General features: G+C 42.5%; 2 protein-coding genes across 5 annotated transcripts in view; one reads left to right on the forward strand and one right to left on the reverse strand.

The window, feature by feature from the left end:
- The first annotated feature begins 543 nt into the window (after nucleotides 1-543).
- Nucleotides 544-16,514, forward strand: LOC129862699 (mucin-2-like). 2 transcript variants are annotated; one of them, XM_055934596.1, is made up of 3 exons: nucleotides 544-763; nucleotides 1,193-1,240; nucleotides 11,491-16,514. In XM_055934596.1, the coding sequence occupies exon 3, from the start codon at nucleotides 11,506-11,508 to the stop codon at nucleotides 14,965-14,967; it is 3,462 nt and encodes a 1,153-aa protein (XP_055790571.1). In that variant the 5' UTR covers nucleotides 544-763; nucleotides 1,193-1,240; nucleotides 11,491-11,505; the 3' UTR covers nucleotides 14,968-16,514. The 2 variants fall into 2 exon arrangements, with proteins under 2 accessions (XP_055790571.1, XP_055790572.1); XM_055934597.1 differs by lacking the exon at nucleotides 1,193-1,240.
- Nucleotides 3,145-24,266, reverse strand: part of LOC129862700 (non-muscle caldesmon-like) — a 61,580-nt gene continuing 40,458 nt past the window's right edge. For 2 of the 3 annotated variants that reach the window (XM_055934598.1, XM_055934599.1), the window contains 5 exons: nucleotides 22,844-22,981; nucleotides 17,869-17,967; nucleotides 16,831-16,914; nucleotides 16,586-16,697; nucleotides 3,145-4,572 (listed from right to left, as the gene is read on the reverse strand). In XM_055934598.1, coding sequence (XP_055790573.1) covers nucleotides 4,550-4,572; nucleotides 16,586-16,697; nucleotides 16,831-16,914; nucleotides 17,869-17,967; nucleotides 22,844-22,981 — 456 coding nt within the window. In that variant the 3' untranslated portion in view covers nucleotides 3,145-4,549. The remainder of the gene's footprint in view (nucleotides 4,573-16,585; nucleotides 16,698-16,830; nucleotides 16,915-17,868; nucleotides 17,968-22,843; nucleotides 22,982-24,266) is intronic. The other variant, XM_055934600.1, reaches the window with a different exon arrangement.

Here is a 24,266-nt window from a genome sequence, read left to right on the forward strand (position 1 = left end):
TAGCCTATTTATGAAGTATTCTATAATGGGAAGATTACTGTGGCTGTGTCTTGTATTTGTGTACATTAGATTCTAACCAGGGCCCGTATCCACAAAGTGTCTCAGAGTAGGAGTGATGATCTAGGATCAGGTCCCCACCTGTCCATATAATCTTATTTATGATGATATGAAACTGATCCTAGATAAGCACTTATACCCTGAGAGGTTTTGTGGATACGGGCCCAGGGCTCTTAGAACTAACTGTCATGCTGAGAATGTTTCTAATTTTCTAGCTTCATTAAGACCCTTACAGATATGCGATATCATGAATTTCCCTCATTAACTGTGTTATGGGCGCCTGATTGGACTGATTTATTAGGCGGACCATGCTGTACACTGGCTGGAGCTGTGATTGGTTAACATTTCGGTCGAATTGGCAGAGAAAAGCTTCTTGAGCTGAGCTGGCTGATGCGTTCCTGCAGGGGGCGCCACTCTGAAAGAGTATTTTTCAGAGAGGAGGATCTGGTCGCCGCAGCGAGGGGTGGTGATATCTAAGGTGCTATGGCCACCCCCTGACTGGCTGACGGTCGAAGTTAGCGCGCTGTCACGACGGAGCACATTCTGAGTTTAGGGCTCAGATTTTATTTTTGGACTGCCATGGAGACTGGCCCTTCCATTTGTAGGAAGGGGGTATAGTTGCGCTCAACATGAGCCTTCCGCTCTGAAACTCCGGGCTGGGACAAGCAGGCAGCAGCCGGCCGACCCCCAAGCAGCAGTCACACAGGTAAATACACTACAATTTCTTTTCGACAGCTCGTAGTAATGTGTTTATGCTATTGGCTGGGTGGCAGAGCATTGAGACAGGTTTCGAGCTGTTGAAGCCAGCCTCCAGGAGGCTGTACTGTATACTGTAGCCCCATTATGGCTACAACTATTTGACATGTCTTTAAAGAGCAAAGGGATTTTCGATGCAATGTTAAAGCTTTGTATTTCGGGTGTTGCATTCCAGGAGTCATAACTGGAACGAGATAATATCATGGTTAAAACAATAATGGTTTATGTTCTGATACTCCTACATGATACTCCTATAATACGTGTATATGTTAACCTATGAACATATAACACAGGGTGGTAGCATGTTTATTGTTGAAGTACAAGCTGGTACAGTGTTTTAAGTTGAATCTGTAAATGTTTTTGCTTTTTCAAATGTAAGGGGACTCCCCTGTCCAGCGTGTTTGTCAACGGTAGTAAGCATTACCTGGTAAGCTCAATGCTGTTATATTTGTATAGCTTTACTGATCATGTGCTCATAAACTAAATGCATGTGCATGTTTGTAGGGGTAGGGGATGGGAGATTTTTCTTCCCACCTAAGGTGGACACCCAAAAGCCATTGTATGATGCATGGCTATTATTACCCTTTCCTCTTTTGAACTTGCATCTTGGAGGTGCTCCAAAAGCCTAACCTACCAGAGCCTTAAAAGGATGACCTCCTCTCATGTATCAGGAGGCAGGTCCAGTCTCTGTTACTGTAGCAGAGTGGCCCCTTTAAAACATGATCACAAGCTGCCTACATTTGAGTTTGACTAATAGTAGAGGCCTCAAACAGCCATACTCAACTGGTGGACCGCGGTCCGGATCCAGGACCCAGAACGATGTCAATATGGACCGCGTGTACTGACTTGAACTCAGTCGGGCTTTCAACTTAATGCTGCTGAAAGTTGTAGTAGTAGAATGCACAAGGTGCAATTTCGAAATTTGGTAGTGCATAGTCAGTTTTCCTCTTGTCATGTCATTCACTGACAGACCTTAGAGAGCTATTTCTAACCTGTCAAAAATATTGAGTTGATCAATTACTAGCCCATGTTAGCTAGATAGGTAAGTTAGGCTAACCAGTGGTCTAAATCTTGTAGTTATTCGACATGTCATTTTGACATGTCAAAATGTGTAGAATTGCAGGAAATGTGCTTTAAAACTGCACACTTTTCTCTCCGCCCCATGGCAAAATAGGTAGAATTGCAGCAAATGAGCTTTAAAACGGCAATGTTTTTGTCTATGATCAACAAGAGTGGTGTAAACAGTTTTAACAGCTTGGGGTCACATGGATTGCGAGGTGTTTTTTTCTCACTACACCAATAAAAGACAATATCCATCCGGACCTTTGCCACCAAGGACATTTGTGTGACCGTACCTTCTCAAATAGTACTTTAGTGTCCCTGGCCTAAATCATACAAACCTATATAAAAATATTTAAGTTAAAAGGTATTTGATATGCCATTATACATGCAATTTCTATTATTAAACCAGACAGAAGGCTGTGAGAGATAAATATGATATCCTGATTTGTAGGCTTATGACATTCCTTTTCTATCTAAATACAGCTATCAAGGTCTGAACTTTAAAACTTTTACAGCCATCAAGGTTTAAAAAAGATACGGGTCAAGATCTTCCAATTATATCATTTGTTTACTGTGCATAAAAAAAACTCTGACCTACTCAAATGACCATGACCACAAGTGACATCACGGGGGTCAAATGCTCAACATTCACTTTCACTCTCAATCAATACTTGGACCTGTAGGTTGCAGGCCAAGTATGGCTGCCAGTCAGTCCTCACACTGTCATAGTAACAGTATCTAACTGCCCAGACCTCAGTGTCACAGTAATCCAGAATATAAAAACATGTGATATACCAGCAACATAGTTTTTGGTGACTTGTTTGATCTTTATTGGTAATTTGGACAGTAAACCCACATGCACAAGTGTCAGTGTCTTCACACATTATTTTCCCTTGTTGTTATGTACAGTACAGTAATTAGACCAATATATGCTCTTAGGTTCTATCTGATATGCATAAGCAGCCCCTCAGTTATTTTCTCGGTTATTGATTTACTGTCCCCGTCGAGTAAAAGTGATGCACCCTGCCTGTACAGGACAGGACTGAGCATCTATAGAAGGGAGCAGGTGATTGGCTGCCCTCTCTACTCTCTGCCTAAAATTAGGCCAAGGAACCTTCCAGTATCAGCTGTGAGGCCTTAATTGCAGTGTGTTAAACTTGACTGCCCTCCTTCGCTTTCCACTCACTACGCCTCTTTATCCTCTGCAAATGGCAGTTGTCTAGCTGCGTAAAATGTACTGATAAAAATGCTACTAACCAAATACAAACATCATCGTATAAAATGCTTTATTTCATGTCAGAAACAAATAGGTTTAAGGTAAAGAAAGTTTTAACACAAAAAGCAGAAATCACAATATTGTCACATTAGTAGCATAAGTAAGGATGTGGAAAACCCCAGTGTGCAGCACTGAAAACAGAATCATGGTTAAATGGCAGGATGAAATGTTAGTATGTGTGAAATAAAGTGGAAATAATACAACAGACAAGCAATGTTCTCTTACCAGGTTATTCAGTTACCTCAAAACAATTGGGCATTTCAATTCAGAATTGAATGCATGTAAAAAAGGAGATGAATCGCTTAAAAGCTAGCCAGTGTAGCCTAGTGTTTAACACCATATTCATGCTGATGTCTGGATAATCTCTGTGCTCAAATAAATGCCAGAAGAAACACTAATTTTAAACATGATATTACAAATAACGGGCTCAGTGATTAAACTTCCCAAACCTGGAAATTGGACAAGAGTTACCATTTCATATTCTAAGCTTAGATATTATGTTCCTTTCTGCATAACTTCCAACATACATGAAAATGCATTCACCTAATACTTTTCAATGGCATAAACAAAGAAGAGAAACAACCAGTGAGTAAAAAAAACATTCATACTGTCTATACATAAACATATGTGACATATACTTTTGACAAGTAACCAAATATACACCGAGTGTACAAAACATTAAGGACACCTTCCTAATATTAATCCCTCCCTCCCCACACACACACTTTTGCCCTCAGAACTTTCTCAATTCGTCGGGGCATGGACTCTACAAGGTGTCAAAAACGTTCCACAGGATTGCTGGCCCATGTTGACTCCAATGCTGCCCACAGTTGTGTCAAGTTGGCTGGATGTCCTTTGGGTGGTGGACCATTCTTGATACACACCAGAAACTGTTGAGCGTGAAAAATTCAGGAATGTTGCAGTTCTTGACACAAACCGGTGTGTGAATGGCACACACACAATACATGTCTAAATTGTCTTAAGGCTTAAAAATCCTTCTTTAATGTGTCTCCTCCCCTTCATCTACACCTACTGAAGTGGCTTAAACAAGTGACAAGTGGCTAAGGGGTCATAGCTTTCAACCTGGATTCCTCTCATCAGTCTATGTCACGGAAACAGCAGATGTTCTTAATGTTTTGTACACTCAGTTTATGTCTGAAGATGAAATGGAATTGGGGAGTTCTCATTGCTTTGTACAAAGTGAATATACAGATACACAAAACAAAGCAACGGCTAACCATTTGAAAAGATCTCTAAAGTTACCTACTAAAGGTGGTAGGAAAGGTATAAAGGTAAGGTACTTCCGGATATCATCACAGGGCTTGCTGACAAGCTGACCGGTGTTGTTGAAGTTCATACCGTCTTGAGAAGAAAGTCTTTGCCACCAACACATGTTTTTCAATATTCACCATGGGGTAGGTCTGAAAAAGAAATCAAAAAGTATTCAGATGTTTGTTTACCAATGGTGTGTTGATTATGTTTTTGATGGTCAATGAATAAGTCAGCCACTGATCTACACTCTACACGTTTGGAAGACGAGGGTTCTTTGGAAGGCAAGGTTCTACATAGAACCCTTCTGAATTTGAATAAGCGTTTAATTGTATTTTTCTTTCTTTCTTTAGTGACTTGAGCATTAGTGTTTACCTCAGTGTTTAAACCTGAACCCTCTAGAGTTATTTTATTTTATTTTAAACTACCTAAAATGCCTTGGGAAAGTATTCAGACCTCTTGACTTTTTCCACATTTTGATACGTTTTTTTAAATATTTTGTTACATTCTAAAATGGATTAAATTATTTTTCCCCCTCATCAATCAACACACAATACCCCATAATGACAAAGCAAAAACAGGGTTTTAGAAATGTTTGCTAATTCAATCAAAAAAATAAAATAATAATCCTTATTTACATAAGTATTCAGACCCTTTGCTATGAGACTCGAAATTGAGCTCAGGTGCATCCTGTTTCCATTGATCACCCTTGAGATGTTTCTGCAACTTTATTGGAGTCCATCTGTGTTAAATTCAATTGATTGGACCTGATTTGGAAAGGCACACACCTGTCTATATCAAGTCCCACAGTTGACAGTGCATGTCAGAGAAAAAACCAAGCCATGAGGTTGAAGGAAATGTCCTTAGAGCTCAGAGACAGGATTGTGTCGAGGCACAGATCTGGGGAGGGTAACAAAAAAATTCTGCCGCATTGAAGGTCCCCAAGAACACAGTGGCCTCTTTCATTCTTAATTGGAAGAAGTTTTGAACCACCAAGACTCTTCCTGAGGCCTCCCGAGTGGCGCAGCGGTCTAAGGCACTACATCGCAGTGCTAGAGGCGTCACTACAGATCCGGGTTTGATCCCGGGCTGTGTTGCAGCCGGCCGATATGCAGCATTTACGGTGAATGCAGTCTCCTCTAAAGCGGGAACATTGCCTTTAAATTTCAGTTATGCTGAACTTCCCCAACGCAGATTGAATAGAGCCCTACCTCTGTAAAGAGGTAAATTAACACTCAGTGATGTAAAATAACCCCCTGTGTTGGTGTGTTGGAGTGTGATTGTGTTATTTTTACTCTGTGCTGAGTAAAACACTCAAAACCATGCCCATTATTATCATATTTTCCAGCATGCTCTACAGCAGGTCGATTTTTAGAAATGTTTGCCTAACTATCTGTGTTTTTGCATGTACAATTATTGACTGATCTTATGCTACATAAAGATAAATAACATAGATTTTTCTAAACTAATCCAATCTGTTAGTAGCAGGAATTATTGCACTCGTTACTGAGATGGTTGTTCCAGTTTAGATGGTTTAGGTAGTCTCATATATACATTTTCCTTTCCCTGGCAGTCATTCCGAAGCAGGTTGCAAGTGATTAAAAACAACTCTGGTCGATGTCCGCACCCGTGGAAATCTAATTAGCATAATAAAATCTCCATAAAAATCTGTCAGTTTAAGCTAGAGATATCTCAATCCACCGCATCCGACTATGTCGCACTTCTGCATCTGCGGTGAAAGGTGACAAAGCTAGAGTGGTGTTTTGTCAGACCATGAGACATCCCGAAAATCGGTTCTCTCACAAAATCGTCTGTAGTGTCCAAACGGTTTGGCCTACAAACTATACTGAACAAAAATATAAACGCAACATGCAATAATTTCAACAATTTTACTGAGTTACAGTTCAGTTCAGGAAATCAGTCAATTGAAATACACTGTTCAAAAAAATAAAGGGAACACTAAAATAACACATCCTAGATCTGAATGAATGAAATATTCTTATTAAATACTTTTTTCTTTACATAGTTGAATGTGCTGACAACAAAATCACACAAAAATGATCAATGGAAATCAAATTTATCAACCCATGGAGGGCTGGATTTGGAGTCACACTCAAAATTAAAGTGGAAAACCACACTACAGGCTGATCCAACTTTGATGTAATGTCCTTAAAACAAGTCAAAATGAGGCTCGGTAGTGTGTGTGGCCTCCACGTGCCTGTATGACCTCCCTACAACGCCTGGGCATGCTCCTGATGAGGTGGCTCCTGGACAGTCTGTGGTGCAACTTGGCGTTGGTGGATGGAGCGAGACATGATGTCCCAGATGTGCTCAATTGGATTCAGGTCTGGGGAACGGGCGACCCAGGCCATAGCATCAATGCCTTCCTCTTGCAGGAACTGCTGACACACTCCAGCCACATGAGGTTTAGCATTGTCTTGCATTAGGAGGAACCCAGGGCCAACCGCACCAGCATATGGTCTCACAAGGGGTCTGAGGATCTCATCTCGGTACCTAATGGCAGTCAGGCTACCTCTGGCTAGCACATGGAAGGCTGTGCGGCCCCCCATAGAAATGCCACCCCACACCATGACTGACCCACCACCAAACCGGTCATGCTGGAGGATGTTGCAGGCAGCAGAACGTTCTCCACGGCATCTCCAGACTCTGTCACGTCTGTCACATGTGCTCATGTGCTCAGTGTGAACCTGCTTTCATCTGTGAAGAGCACAGGGCGCCAGTGGCGAATTTGCCAATCTTGGTGTTCTCTGGCAAATGCCAAACGTCCTGCACGGTATTGGGCTGTAAGCACAACCCCCACCTGTGGACGTCGGGCCCTCATACCACCCTCATGGAGTCTGTTTCTGACCGTTTGAGCAGACACATGCACATTTGTGGCCTGCTGGAGGTCATTTTGCAGGGCTCTGGCAGTGCTCCTCCTTGCACAAAGGCGGAGGTAGTGGTCCTGCTCCTGGGTTGTTGCCCTCCTACGGCCTCCTCCACGTCTCTTGATATACTGGCCTGTCTCCTGGTAGCGCCTCCATGCTCTGGACACTACGCTGACAGACACAGCAAACCTTCTTGCCACAGCTCGCATTGTGCCATCCTGGATGAGCTGCACTACCTGAGCCACTTGTGAGGGTTGTAGACTCCGTCTCATGCTACCACTAGAGTGAGAGCACCGCCAGCATTCAAAAGTGACCAAAACATCAGCCAGGAAGCATAGGAACTGAGAAGTGGTCTGTGGTCACCACCTGCAGAACCACTCCTTTTTTGGGGGTGTCTTGTTAATTGCCTATAATTTCCACCTTTTGTCTATTCCATTTGCACAACAGCATGTGAAATTTATTGTCAATCAGTGTTGCTTCCTAAGTGGACAGTTTGATTTCACAGAAGTGTGATTGACTTGGAGTTACATTGTGTTGTTTAAGTGTTCCCTTTATTCTTTTGAGCAGTGTACATTCATTAGGCCCTAATCTATGGATTTCATATGACTGTGCAGGGGTGCAGCCATGGGTGGGCCTAGGAGGGCATAGGCCCACTCACTTGGGAGCCAGGCCCACCCACAGGGGAGCCAGGCCCAGCCAATTATAATTATTTTTTCCCCACGAAAGGGATTTATTACAGACAGAAATTCTCCTCAGTTTCATCAGTTGTCTGGTCTCAGACAATCCTGCAGGGGAAGAAGCCGGATGTGGAAGTCCTGGGCTGGCGTGGTTACACGTGGTCTGCGTGAGGCTGGTTGGATGTACATACAAATTCTCTAAAACAATGTTGGAGGCGGCTTATGGTAGAGAAATGAACATTAAAATCTCTGCCAACATCTCTGGTGGACATTCCTGCAGTCAGCATGCCAATTGCAGACTTCCTTAAAACTTGAGACATCTGTGGCATTGTATTGTGTGGCAAAACTGCACATTTTAGAGTGGCCTTTCATTGTCCCGAGCACAAGGTGCACCTGTGTAAAGATCATGCTGTTTAATCAGTTTCTTGATATGCCACACCTGTCAGATGGATGGATTATCTTGGCAAAGGAGAAACTCACAGGAATGTAAACTCATTTGTTCCTAAAAATTTGACAAAAACATATTTTTGTGCGTATGGAACAATACGCACAAAAAAAAATTTCAGCTCATGAAACATGGGACCAACACTTTACATATTGCGTTTATATTTTTGTTCAGTATATTATGACCACTCTATGGAACATGATGGTGTTCTCTGTTGGCTCTACGGCTCCGTTTTGCCCACAAGTGTCTTGGGACTTGGTACAGTTGATCTGCCAACTTCTGTCTGTAGCATCTGAACAGTATGGGCTACACACTACAATGTGCAAAGGTGAGACTCTCACGAACATGTACATGTTGAGTGTTTAGTGCCAAAAATAGGGGGTTAAAAACATGTTAAAAAAATATATAACAAATGTTTCCTAATCTTAGTGCCAAGCGAAAGTCTTCACCCCCTTGGCATTTCTCCTATTTCGTTGCCTTAAAACCGGAAATTAAAATATATAATAATATTTTTAATCATTTGATTTGCACAACACGTCTACCACTTTGAAGATGCAAAATGAAAAAAAATTGTCAAACAAACAAGAAATAAGACAAAAAAACAGAACTTGAGCGTGCATAACTATTCACCCCCCAAAGTCAACACTTTGTAGAGCCACCGTTTGCAACAATTACAGCTGCAAGTCTCTTGGAATATGTCTCTATAAGCTTGGCACATCTAGCCACTGGGATTTTTAACCAATCTTCAAGGCAAAACTGCTCTAACTCCTTCAAGTTGGATGGGTTCATGCAGTCCTACACCAGCAATCTATAAGTCATACCACAGATTCTCAATTGGAATGAGGTCTGGGCTTAGACTAGGCCATTCCAAAACATTTAAATGTTTCCCCTTAAACCACTCGAGTGTTGATTTAGCAGTATGCTTAGGATCATTGTCCTGCTGGAAGGTGAACCACTGTCCCAGTCTCAAATCTCTGGAAGACTGAAACAGGTTTCCTTCAAGAATTTCCCTGTATTTAGCGCCATCCATCATTCCTTCAATTCTGACCAGTTTCCCAGTCCCTGCCGATGAAAAGCATCCCCACAGCATGGCGCTGCCACCACCATGCTTCACTGTGGGGATGGTATTCTCAGGGTGATGAGAGGTGTTGGGTTTGTGACAGACATAGCGTTTTTCTTGATGGCCAAAAAGCTCCATTTTAGCCTCGTCTGACCAGAGTACCTTTTTCCATATGTTTGGGGAGTCTCCCACATGCCTTTTGGCGAACACCAAACGTGTTTGCTAATTTTTGTCTTTAAGCAATGGCTTTTTTCTGGCCACTCTTCTGTAAAGCCCAGCTCTGTGGAGTGTATGGCATAAAGGGGTCCTATGGAAAGGTACTCCAATCTCCGCTGTGGAGCTTTGCAGCTCCTTCAGGGTTATCTTTGGTCTCTTTGTTGCCTCTCTGATTAATGCCCTCCTTGCCTGGTCCGTGAGTTTTGGTGGGCGGCCCTCTCTTGGCAAGTTTGTTGTGGTGACATATTCTTTCCATCTTTTAATAATGGATTTAATGGTGCTCCGAGGGATGTTCAAAGTTTCTGATATTTTTTTATAACCCAACCCTGATCTGTACTTCTGCACAACTTTATCCCTGACCTGTTTGGAGAGCTCCTTGGTCTTCATGGTGCCGCTTGTTTGGTAGTGCCCCTTGCTTACTGGTGTTGCAGACTCTGGGGCCTTTCAGAACAGGTGTATATATACTGAGATCATCTGACAGATCATGTGACACTTAGATTGCACACAGGTGGACTTTATTTAATTAATAATGTGACGTCTGAAGGTAATTGGTTGCACCAGATCGTATTTAGGGGCTTCATAGCAAAGGGGGAGAATACACATGCACGCACCACTTTTCCGTTTTACATTTTTTTTAGTAGTTTTGAAACAAGTAATATTTTTCATTTCACTTCACCAATTTGGACTATTTTGGGTATGTCCATTACATGAAATCCAAATAGAAATCAATTTAAATTACAGGTTGTAATGCAACAAATTAGGAAAAACACCAAGAAAGGTTAATACTTTTGCAAGGCACTGAATATCGCTCAGATATAGGACAAACACTTCAGAACAAACTTCCTTTAGATTTTTTGGGGGGACCATCTGTTGTTCCATGTAGTGAATCTGTTATTCAATGCGTTTGTATGAGCTAATAGCAGTAAGGCCCAACATTCTTTTCATCAAATCATTGTTTTATAACACCACCACTGTGGCCCTCAAAGAAAGGTATTATGGTATGTGTTATATATTGTAAATAGTAATAAGGCTGGTGGAACCGTTCAGAGGGGTCTAGGAAGAAGACAAGGGTTCTTGGTAGAACATTTCAAATACGGTTTTAGGAAGAAACTTAAGATAATAAAAGGGTTCTTCATAGAAGCATTTATAAAAGGTTCTAGGAAGAACCCTTCACAGAGGGTTCTAGGTAGAACCCTACACAAAATGAAGAACCCTATATGGTTATTTTAGGACCCTTTTTTCGAAGTGTGTATACCGTTGACCCAGATGGGGGTGGAGAGCAGCTCTAAGGGGATGTTGAATTTGGGGGTGGAGAGCAGCTCTAAGGAGATGTTGGATTTGGGGGTGGAGAGCAGCTCTAAGGAGATGATGGATTTGGGGGTGGAGAGCAGCTCTAAGGAGATGTTAGATTTGGGGTGGAGAGCAGCTCCAAGGAGATGTTGGATTTGGGGGTGGAGAGCAGCTCTAAGGAGATGATGGATTTGGGGGTGGAGAGCAACTCTAAGGAGATGTTAGATTTGGGGTGGAGAGCAGCTCCAAGGAGATGTTGGATTTGGGGGTGGAGAGCAGCTCTAAGGAGATGATGGATTTGGGGGTGGAGAGCAGCTCTAAGGAGATGTTAGATTTGGGGTGGAGAGCAGCTCCAAGGAGATGTTGGATTTGGGGGTGGAGAGCAGCTCTAAGGAGATGTTGAATTGATTGTAAACTGCCCCTTTCTTCTAACACAATACCGTATCATTGATAACCAAAGAAATATTCCTCACACTGTCTTATATTTTTTTCAGGGGGTTAAACTGCTCATGGCTGCCAGTTATAGCAATGTCCCTGAACCAGGCCTGCTGTCCCAGCAGTACCCTCCAGCTCTACTGCCCAAGCCTGGCAAGGAAAATGTTAGACTCCAGAAACTACTCAAGAAAACGGAGAAAAAAATCAAGAAAAAAGCTTCCCCTGAAATGGCAAAGACACCGGTCCCTTTCCGCTCAAACCTCTCCCCTGTGAATGAAGCAAGCCCTGACTTGGAGCACAGTGACCACTCAACCCCTCCTAAAACCCCAGAGGCACCCTTCAACACACAGCACCCCAGATTTGCTGTCAGGCCAGCCTATCGGCATGTGCCATCCCCTTACCCGCAACAACAAGGAGCCACTTTTGGTGGTACTACAAGGTTCTCCCCAAAGCCATATGCTGCTCAAGCCCCCACCTTCCCCCAGCATGTAGCCCCACTCTACACATTTACTCCAACAGCCCCATCACCCATTCCAGGGCCAGTCTCGCATGCAGTGGCACCCACAACGCCTGTGCCAACTTCCTCTGTGCCTGAAGTGACAATGACAGCTGCTGCTCAAATTGCTCCTCCAGTCCCTGCTCCAGTTGCTCTTGTCACAATCACTTCTGCTGCCACACAACCTACTCTGCGACTAGCCCCAGTAGTAATACACCGCAAAAGTCCAAGTCCACGGTTTAAAGCTACCGAAGCTACACTAAAAGCACCCAAACCAATGTTTGATGTCCGTCAAATTCGGGTATATACTGCATCTAAGTCCCCCCTGCATGATTACACTGGAAAGACATTTACTGCAGACACATTACCTCGGAGTAGAACACCCACATCAGACATCAGAAGGGTAATAACACCAACAGCTGAAATCAGAAGGAGTGCAACACCGGCATCTGAAGTGAAAAGCAATTTAACTTCGACATCAGAAATCAAAAGGGTTGCAATGTCTAAAATGAATTCAGGTACAACGCTGACATCGGAAATCAAAAGAAGTTTAACACCGACACCTGACGTCAAAAGGAGTGCAACACCTACATCTGGGGTAAAAAGAGGTTTAACATCCAGACCTGAAATCCAAAGGAGTGCAACGCCTACATCTGAAGTGAAAAGAGCTAAAACGCCAACTCATGACTTTTTAACACCAAGAACTAATTTAGGTCGACCTAAGACACCCTCATATCATGTGTCCCGTGCCAAAACACCTGTTATTGAAATATCAAGACCCAACCCACTTTTATTTGCTGTCTCACCAATTACTATAGATGCACATAGATCTAAAACACCAACTCCTGGTTCTAATTCTGCCAATCCATATTTGTCTGGTTCTCAAAATCTGCCAACGTCTGAGCCTTCAAAATCACCATCAACTACTCAGGGTGCAAGAACTCCGAATGGGGAAGTGACATCAAAAGAGACTCCTACAGCTAAATCACCTCCTGAAAACACTTCAAAACCAGAGGCTCCTCAACAAAAAGTTCCAATAGTTGAGTCTACCAGACCAAAGACCCCTACAGCTTCATTAGGCTATCAAAGACCAAAGACCCCAACAAATGTCACACCAACTCCTACAGCACCCTCGTATCAAAGACCCAAGACTCTAACCAAAGAAACACTAAAGCCTACAGCACTCTCATATGGGTACCAAAGACCCAATACTCCAACAATTATCACACCAAAGCCTACTGCACCCTCCTATCAAAGACCCAAGACTCCAACAAAAAAACCACTAGAGCCTACAGAACACTCATATGGGTACCAAAGACCCAAGACTCCAACCAAAGAAACATCAAAATCTACAGCACCCTCAGATGGGTATCAAAGGCCCAAGACTCCAACCAATGAGACACCAAAGCCTACTGCACCATCATATGGATATCAAATGCCCAAGACACCCTCGAATGAAGAGCCTAAACCTATGACTCCAACAATCGGGTATCAAAGGTCAACAACACCAGTAGTTGTGTATCAAAGACCACAACCACCAGCAGGTTATCAAAGACCAAAGACTCCCACAGCTGGGGTATCATCCATAGGATTTCAAAGGCCCAATACACCAACATATGTGGCCCCTAAACCAACCCATACATATTATGGGTTGACTCCTGCTGCATATGTTGCCCATGGTGGAATCCAACGTTTCTCACCTTCATTCGGCATATCCAGGTCTAAGACACCGACTCTAGATGAATCTAAAACCACAACGCAAGAGTTGGAAGCATCTAAAATACCTACCCAAGAGTTACTTGTAAAAACACATCCTTTGCCCATGGTGTCCAACCAGGAAGCATCCTCCAAAGAAAAAATCACTTTAAATGAGGCCATAATATCCACGACTCCAGCAGTAAAGCTTCTGCTTCCAATCATTGTTGTTACACAAGCTGAAGATGTCTCAGAACCAAGCGTTTCCACAGCTGTGACCAGCAAAATGGCAACTCCTGTTCCAGAAACACCAAAGGTTAAAACTATGGCCAACACAAGACCATGGGCTAAATCTCCAACACTTGAGTTTAAGAAACCAGAGGTTAAAATCCCAACTTATGGAGTCATCCCAAAACCCAAGACACCCACCACAGAAACCCAACACCCCGTGCCTTCTGCTGGAAACAAAGATGCCAGCAAGACAATACCTCCTGTCTCAAAAACAGAATCTCCTGTGGCTAAAGCCAGGGTACAACAAAAAGAGTTAAAGGAATCACCAGAGCCTAAAACGCCCACCAAAGCAACCTCTGAGTCTAAACCAGGAGGGACAAAGCCGACTACTTCTTCTCCACTTGGAAAGACCTCAGCTCCTGAGAAGCCTTCGGTGGCTGTTCAGTCTCCGGCTAAACCAAAGGATAACCAGGAAGCCCAACCTGAAAAGGCGGTATCAGCTCCAACCGCAGCATCAACAGAGAAGGAAGAGGGAAAAGACTCTTTTCCAGCAGCTGCACCTCTTCTTAAAGTGATCCAAAAGCCAAAGGGCATGATGAAGTCTAAACTTAGTGGTTGGTCACGGCTCAAGAAGCATATGGTGGTGGAAGAAGAACCACCTACGTTCCCAGAATCAAATCCTATGAAAGACACCGCAAAGGGAACTGAGCAGGAGGGAGGTGAAGCGAAAAAGGATGAAACGGTGTCATTTAAAGACATGGTGGCAGCTGTAACAGCTGACGATCCTCCCAAGGCAGCTAAGAAGTGGGATTCTCTTCTCTTTGATATGTTCTCCTCTAAAGAGAAGATTATGCAGGTGATTGAAGCTAGCAAAAGTGAGGAGGAGAAAAAAGAGCAGCCAAAGGATGGACCAAAAGAAATTCCATCCTTCGCCCATCGTCTGCCTGTCCTCCTTTTCAGCCCAAAGTTTGATGCCAAAAGGCTAAGAGAGGCTGCATCAAGGCCACTTACAAAAATTTCGACAGTGTTTGAGATGGGTCTCATAGGGCGTAAAAATAAAGATGAGGAACCAAAAGACTTTAACAGAACAGCTAGAGGGTTCACTTGTCCATAAACCATGTCTCTTTGGACTGGTAAAGATGAAACAGAAGAACCTTTTGAAAAATTCTGTTACAATTTCTTTGTGTACAGGTGTAGAAATAGTAGTCATAATGTACAGGTCCTGTGTAATAGTCTCTCTGCTTGACACAGGGTACAATATTTAAGACGGTCTCATAGAGAATGTGGTCTGAACTTTATACTTGAGCACTGATTGTTCTGTTGTCTGACTACGTTACGGATGTGTCTGAATGACTCTTTCTCTGACAGTATGAAAATATTACCTTGAAAATCAGAGCATAAGGAAAAATATATTTTTGTCTTAAAGGAATTCAGACATCTCGTGAGATTAAAATGTACAAAGATTAAGTAAATCTCAGAGCTTCTTTTTTGTCCACTGTTAAACCATGATAGGAGAATTAATTACTTTTTCAGACCTCCTCACATCTTTTTTTCAAAAGTGGTCCTGAGACTGTAGTGTAATGTATGTAGGTACACCACTTACTGAAAACTAGACTGTACAGTATATTGATGCAGGATTTGGTTATCTGGAGAAATTTGACTCCAGGAGATTCAGAGTAATGTAAACAAATAAGGATGAAAAATGGAGGAGAGGATGAAAGTAGAAGGAGTGTATATTTCTCCAAATGGTGCTATTTCCGTACGTTTTTCAAATACACCTTAGATATTCAGGCGCTTCTTAGAAGTTAGAATGTTTGATTACACTGCATATGCTAATGCCAGCTTTGCCATCTTCCTTTTTAGGAGTACAGGTCAGTGAGAGTGTTTTTTGAGAACTTGGGTTGCTAACTCCTGGGGGATGAGGCAACTATATGAAGGAAGTGTTTTGACTGTTGGCATGGATGGATGAGGGGTCAGGGGGAGGCCTTGTGGGATATGGAGGCAAGTGATGATAAATGCGAAGAAAAATGTATACAGTAAGTACTTAGGGCAGATTCCTAATTTGAGATCGTCGAATTTCCCATTGACATCAATGCAGGATTAACGTGAAAGTTAAATTTAGCATGTTTCACAGAGTTTTCAAATATGCAGCTTTCAAACGAGGGACCCAGAAGAGTCAAGAGCTGAGAGTGGCATTTGACCTTAAGGTTCTCTAGGTTCGTCAGCTTGTTATTGATGCTTTACGTTTGTGTTTCATGCATGGACTATATAAAAAGATTAATAAGAACATTGTCTCCTATTGACAGAGTGATGTTCAACCGTTTTGCAATCTGATGTTTATCTGTATGTGTACAGTAAATGTTATTTTCTATATATTTTTGATAAAAGAGAAAATAAAAAAAACTTGAATAGGAAAATGCTGATTTTGGTTTATGTTTGACATAGAAAGTTCATCTTGAACTACAGAATGAAATAGAGAAAATGTATTCTGTAGTGAAGATAATGGGCAGAGCAAGGTCAAGGGCAAAGTTATTGCACTTTTGGTGTTTGATAGAAGTAATTATTGAATTGTAGCTGGTATTGTGTCTGTAATTGTTGGTTTTTATCTGCAGGACCAGCAGAATAAAAATTTGTTTTTTGCCTAAGAAAATATGAGTTATTATTGGACTACTCATGGTAATTACAGTAATGTTTTAAAGTGTATGATTATTGTATAGACCCAGTCATCTCACCTGCTTTTCCATTGGTGTATTCATCCATATATTCATCATCATCAACAGGTATCTTCTCATATTTGCCATGAGCAGTCATCACAAATTTGTACCTTTTACCAGATGGATTGCCCTGAAAAGCATATGGACTGATTTAAAACAGAGATCATTTGCCACAGTAAATACACTGAGTTTGTCACAGAATATTCAAATACTGTATGTGTGTATCAATGTGTGTATGTCTGCATGCGAGTGAGTGTGCTCACCTTTGCCCCTAATCTCCCAGGGGATGTTTCTCCAATGATCTCCCACATGTTCTTTTTCTGCATCACGTCACCAGCTTTTACATCCTGAGGAATGAACAGCACCAAACAGAAACTCAGCTGTATATCAAATGCTTTTATCAGCCATGCAAAACAAGCAATCCTCTTGGCTTTGGTTCTGAACTGCCACAACAGAATTACACCCCAGAAGGGGGCAGCCTTGGATAAAGCTCACTGCACACACGCTCCTCTGATTCTCTGCATGCCTGTACACAGCTGTACTGCCAACACTTACGTGTGGAATAGTTCAGAAGTAAACTGAGAGGATAGGGAATGAAAGCGAAAAGAGCAGTTACCTTGAGAAGGGAGGACATGAAGAGAGTTGAAATAAGAAGACTGAGGAAGGAAAGTAAAGGAAGTAGATACACACATGTTTCACTAATGCTGTGTTTTGATGAAAAGGATTCAGTCTCTGTAAAGGGGATGCGACACCCCGTGTGTCATCGTACAACATTGTCCAACCTTAAGCCACCTATGTAAAGGTGATGCCAGTGCTAGAGAATAGTGACAGGGAAGCCGTTTGTGTTAGTGTATATTCCACAAGTAATCTCTTGTGAGCTGAATACATAAACATAAATGGTACCATAGATCTCTTTATAGATCTCTTTATAGTATGGGCACTGATAGCTAAGCATTAGTTCCGGTGCTTGGGTTTTTCGTCACAGGTTATTTAGACAAATCATGATTTCGCAGGTGTTGGCATGTTTCGATTTTCAGAAAGGGAGAAGACATTTGGCCCATAAACTTGTCCGTAACTTGCAGAGAGAGAGGTTGGAGCTCCTTGTTCTAGTATCTCTTCATCGCCTCTCTTAACACTTATGGAACCAGAACTTAATCAAGAAGCTGACCAATTAGCTATGCAAGACTTTAGTTCTGGGTTAACCAAGATGACTCAGGTGGAGACTGGTGAAATGCAGAGCCATATACATTAAATGTATACCCATATATACTGTACATGGCTCTGTTCTGAGATAAACTTACAGCTGGTCTCGGGGGCGAGTTCCTGCTTGTGCCATCTGGGTTCCCCTTCACCCACTGGGTGATCAGGTCTGCCACACCCACCTTCAGACCTTCAGCATTCTGCTGACACACACCCAGACAGACGTCAACTCAGGCATTCAATAAGACACTTCCATTCAGCATGCATGCGATAGTGTCTTGTGACAGACTTACATATAAATGTAGCTGTCCAGCACACACAATAGATTTGGTTTTGGGTGGGCAGGTTAACAGCTACTGCTACATACTATTGAATACCTCTGAGGTACAGGAGAGAGGGGCTGGGGGAAACCACACATTTGTGGTAGAGTAAAAATAAACAACAGCCTTAAGCGCCTCTTATCTCTACCGCTGTGGCTCACAGGGTGTTTGTTATTCCTCTCGCCCCGGGTCAAGTTGCCATGCCTTTTCCGGATACCTCAAAGAACCTTGGCCTGCACACGACGAATGAGATGCAGTAATTAAACACATCAGGAAGAGTCAGGGGCTATGGCCTGGGGTGGGAGGACTATAAACAGAGGTGTGAGATCACACCCATACAATAGCATGGAGAGGAGCATTAGGACTGATATATTTAGACATCTGCACAGTGTGAAAATGTATTTTGAAAGCGCTAGCTAGGTATGTCTGTGTCTCTAGTCTGCTGCATAACTCAAGGCAGCTACTGTAAGTAAAGAGCATGTTTTGTATCCATAAGCACTGCTGCTAAATTGTTGCCGCCGCTCCACTTTATACAGTACCAGTCAAAAGTTTGGACACACCTACTTATTCCAGGGTTTTTCTTTATTTTTTCTATTTTCTACATTGTAGAATAATAGTGAAGACATCACACGTTTGAAATAACACATATGGAATCATGTGGTAACCAAAAAAAAGAAAATATATTTCAGATTTGACATTCTTCAAGGTTTGCCTTGATGACAGCTTTGCACACTCTTGGCATTCTCTCAACCAGCTTTGTTAGGAAGTCACCTCGAATGCATTTCAATTAACAGGTGTGCCTTGTTAAAAAAAAATTGGGGTATTTCTTTCCTTCTTAATGTATTTGAGCTGATCAGCTGTGTTGTGACAAGGTAGATGTGGTATACAGAAGATAGCCCTATTTGGTAAAATACCAAGTCTATATTATGGCAAGAACTGCTCAAATAAGCAAAGAGAAACGACAGTCTATCATTACTTTAAAACATGAAGGTTAGTCAATCCGCAACATTTCAAGAACTTTGAAAGTTTCTTCAAGTGCAGTCACAAAACCATCAAGCTCTATGATGAAACTGACTCTTATGAGGACCGCCACAGGAAAGGAAGACCCAGAGTTACCTCTGCTGTAAAAATTGCAGCCCAAATAAATGCTTCACAAAGTTCAAGTCAGAGACACATCTCAACATCAACTGTTCAGAATAGACTGCGTGAATCAGGCCTTCACGGTAAAATTGCTGAAAAGAAACACTACTAAAGGACACCAATAATAAGAAGAGATTTGCTTAGGCCAAGAAACACGAGCAATGGACATAAGAGAGGTGGAAATCTGTCCTTTGGTCTGATGAGTCTTGAGATTTTTGAGATTCGATTTTTGGTTCCAACCTGTGTCTTTGTGAGACGAAGAGTAGGTGAACGAATGATCTCCGCATGTGTGGTTCCCACCGTGAAGCATGGAGGAGAAGGTGTCGATGGTGTGGGGGTGCTTTGCTGGTGACACTGTCAGTGATTTATTTAGAAATCAAGTCACACTTAACCAGCATGTCTACCACAGCATTCTGCAGTGATACACCATCCCATCTGGTTTGCGCTTAGTGGAACTATAATTTGTTTTTCAAAAGGATGAACCAACACTCCAGGCTGTGTCAAGACTATTTGACCAAGAAGGAGAGTGATGGAGTGCTGCATCAGATGATCTGGCCTCCACAATCAGATAAGTTGGACCGCAGAGTGAAAGAAAAGCAGCCAACAAGTTCTCAACATATGTGGGAACTCCTTCAAGACTGTTGGAAAAGCATTCCAGGTGAAGCTGGTTGAGAGAATGCCAACCAGAACTAGAATGACACCTTGACTTTTTCCACGTTACAATATAAAATAGATGACCTATTCGGAGGATTAAACTACCAACTGGACATTCAAAACTGTAATATCTTATCCTTCACGGAGTCGTGGCTGAACGTCGACACTATCAACATACAGCTGGCTGGTTAAAAGCTGTACTGGCAGGATAGAAGAGCGGTGTCTGATAAGAAAGGGGCGGCGGACTTTGTATTTTTGTAAATAACAGCTGGTGCATGATATCTAAGGAAGTCTCGAGTTGCTCGCCTGAGGAAGAGTATGTCATGATAAGATGTAGACCACACTATCTACCTAGAGTTTTTATCTGTATTTTTTGTAGCTGTTTATATACCACCACATACTGAGGCTTGCACTAAAACAGCATTGAATGAGCTGTATTCCTCCATAATCAAACAAGAAAACGGTCATCCCCAGGCGCAGCTCCTAGTAGCCGGGGACTTTAATGCAGTGAAACTTAAATCCGTTTTACCAAATTTCTATCAGCATGTTAAATGTGCGACCAGAGGGAATACACCACCTTTGTTCCACACACAGAGAATGTACAACCTTTGTTCCACACACAGAGAATTATACAAAGATCTCCCTCGCCATCCATTTGGCAAATCTGACCATAATTCGATCCTCCTGATTCCTGCTTACAAGCAAAAATTAAGCAGGAAGCACCAGCGACTAGATCAATAAAAAAGTAGTCAGAGGAAGCAGATGCTAAGCTACAGAACTGTTTTGCTAGCACAGATTGGAATATGTTCTGGGATTCCTCCAATGACATTGAGGAGTACACCTCATCAGTCATTGGATTCATCAATAAGTGCATCGATGACGTCGTCCCCACAGTGATCGTACGTACGTACATACCCCAACCAAAAGCCATTGATTACAGGCAACATCCTCACTGAGCTGCCGCTTTAAAGGAGCGGGACTCTAACCCGGAAGCTTATAAGAAATCCAGCTGTGCCCTCCGACGAATCATCTAACAGGCAAAGTGTCAATACAGGACTAAGACCGAATCGTACTACACCAGCACTGACGCTCGTCGGATGTGGCAGGGCTTGCAAACCATTACAGACTACAAAGGGAAGCACTGCAGAGAGCTGCCCAGTGACACAAGCCTACCAGACGAGCTAAACTACTTCTATGCTTGCTTCGAGGCAAATAACACTGAAACATGCATGAGAGCACCAGCTGTTCCAGAAGACTGTGTGATCACGCTCTCTGCAGCCGATGTGAGTAAGACTTTTAAACAGGCCAACATTCACAAGGCCGCGGGGCCAGATGGATTACCAGGACACATACTGCGAGCATGCGCTGACCAACTGGCAAGTGTCTTTACTGACATTTTCAACCTCTCCCTGTCCGAGTCTGTAATACCAACATGTTTTAAATTCTTATGGCTGGGGGCAGTATTGTGTAGCTTGGATGAATAAGGTGCCCAGAGTAAACTGCCTGCTACTCAGTCCCAGAAGCTAAGATGTGCATATTATTAGTAGATTTGGATAGAAAACACTGAAGTTTCTAGAACTGTTTGAATGATGTCTGTGAGTATAACATAACTCATATGGCAGGCAAAAACTTGAGAAAAAATCCAACCAGGAAGTGGGAAATCTGAGGTTTGTAGGTTTGCCTATCCAATTTACAGTGTCTATGGGGTCATATTCCACTTCCCAAGGCTTCCACTAGATGTCAACAGTCTTTACAACCTTGTTTGATGCTTCTACTGTGAAGGATGAGGGAATGAGAGCTGATTGAGTCAGGGGTCTGGCAGAGTGAATTCCAGAGGAATTGTGTACAGCTCCTTGCAACATGGGGCCATGCATTATCATGCTGAAACATGAGGTGAAGACTGTTCCAGTTCTTCCACATCCTGCATACTCACCAAACATGTCAACCATTGAGCTTGTTTGGGATGCTCTGGATCAACGTGTATGACAGCAAGTTCCAGTTCCCACCAATATCCAGCAACAGCCATTGAAGAGGAGTGGGACAACATTTGACAGGCCACAATCAACACCCTGATCAACTCTCTGCGAAGAAGATGTGTCGCGCCGCACGACGCAAATGGTGGTTACACCAGATACAGACTGGTTTTCTGATCCACTCCCCTACTTTTCTTTTTAAGGTATATGTGACCAACAGATGCATATCTGTATTCCCAGTGATGTGAATCTATAGATTAAGGCCTAATTCATTTATTTCAATTAACTGATTTCTTTATATGAACTGTAACTCAGTAAAATCTTTGAAATTGTTGCATGTTGCATTTACATTTTTGTTCAGTATATGTATAATTTTCGTATAATTTTCGGGATGGTTAAATGTTTTCAGTGTAAACTTAAATGACTAACAACAGATATAATGTATGTAGAAAAGATAATGGAGCTATATATTTTTAAATAAGATCATCTTTGAGAATGAACAATCACCAAAATAAACATTTGACAGTCAGGGGGAATCTAAAATTCCCAAAATGTCATGGCATGGGGCCACAATTGATGTTGTTATAATGTTTGAGTCACTCAGATGGCAAAAGAGCAGGGCATAAGCCATTGCAAAATGTATATAATTGCAGGAAATTAGCTCTAAAACTGTAAAAATGTCTCTCTCCGCCCCATGGAAAAATGTATGGAATGGCAGTCAATTTGTTTTAAAACAACATTTTGTCTGCGACCAAGAGGAGGGACTCTAGAAATGTTGGACAGCACCATTGGCCACATCCACTACAATGCCCCGCCCCCTACGCTAACTTTGCCACCGCTGCTGAAAAAAATCCTAGGGGAAAACACTGATAAGGGTCTATTTATGTTGGTGGATGTATAATGTCATTAGCGATGGTGAGAAATAAATTGGACTTTGACTTTAGTCATTCATGTGTACAGTATGTAACGTCAAGTTGGTGTTTCCTTGCCTTGGATGGTGTGCCTTTGGACGGGCTCTGGTTCCAAGCCTCTCCAGCCTCAAACAAGTGCTTCTTGGAGGACACTGCCTCAGGTGACATGGGGATGTCCATCAGGCCCTGTTTGGCTGCCTTGGCCTCCTGGGAGTACTACACAACATAACAATGTGATATACTTTACATTCAGAATTGCATGGAATTTGCATAGAAATAACAGAACTCTAGATCAAAAAGAAAAATATATCAAGCTTGTTCACTGATATTTATAAAGTCTGATTAGGGGGAAATTAGATAGTATGAAAATGAAGCACAGCAAGTAAAAATGAACCACAATATAACATAGTTTGACATAATGAGTAACATAGGACTGGATTCAATCTGTATTACTGAAGTTCAGCGTTTTAGCATGATTGAAATTTAAAAGGAATGTACCCACATTAGTGAAGACTGCATTCACGGTCAACACTGCATACAGTGCATTTGGAAAGTGTTTTCTTTTCTCCAGATTTTGTTACGTTACAGCCTTATTCAAAAATGTATTAAATTGTTTTTTTTCCCCCCCATCAATCGAAGTCTGGGCTCTGGCTGGGCCACTCAAGGACGTTCATAGACTTGTCCCGAAACCACTCCTGAGTTGTCTTGGCTGTGTGCTTAGGGTCGTTATCCTGTTGGAAGGTGAACCTTCTCCTCAGTCTGAGGTCCTGAGCTCACGGAGCAGGTTTTCATCACAGACCTCTCTGTACTTTGCTCCGTTCATTTTTCCCTGGATCCTGACTAGTCTCCCAGTCCTTGCCGCTGAAAAACAACCCCACAGCATCATGTTGCCACAACCATGCTTCACCATAGGGATGGTGCCAGGTTTCCTCCAGATGTGACGCTTGGCATTCAGGCCAAAGAGTTAAATCTTGGTTTCATCAGACCAGAGAATCTTGTTTCTCATGGTCTGAGCGTCCTTTAGGTGCCTTTTGGCAAACTCCAAACGAGATGTCACGTGCCTTTTACTGAGGAGTGGCTTCTGTCTGGCCACTCTACCATAAAGGCCTGATTGGTGGAGCGCTGCAGAAATGGTTGTCCTTCTGGAAGGTTTTCCCATCTCCACAGAGGAACTCTGGAGCTCTGTCAGAGTGACCATCAGGTTCTTCTCCCCCAATTGCTCAGTTTGGCCGGGCGGGCAGCTCTAGGAAGAGTCTTGGTGGTTCCAAACTTCTTCCATTTAAGAATGATGGAGGCCACTGTATTTTTGGAGACCCTCAATGCTGCAGAAATGTTTTGGTACCCTTCCACAGGTCTGTGCCTCGACACAATCGTGTCTCTGAGCTCTACGGACAATTCCTTCAACTTCATTGATTGATTGTTGCTCTGACATGCACTGTCAACTGTGGGACCTTATAAAGACAGGTGTGTGCTTTTCCAAATCATGTCCATTCAATTGAAT

This window comes from Salvelinus fontinalis, chromosome 9, assembly GCF_029448725.1.
Source record: "Salvelinus fontinalis isolate EN_2023a chromosome 9, ASM2944872v1, whole genome shotgun sequence".
In the NCBI taxonomy this organism is placed as follows: Eukaryota; Metazoa; Chordata; class Actinopteri; order Salmoniformes; family Salmonidae; genus Salvelinus; species Salvelinus fontinalis.

Excerpts from the sequence above, each read along its gene's own strand:
- LOC129862699 (XM_055934596.1), top strand. The coding sequence starts at position 11,506 with ATGGCTGCCAGTTATAGCAATGTCCCTGAACCAGGCCTGCTGTCCCAG.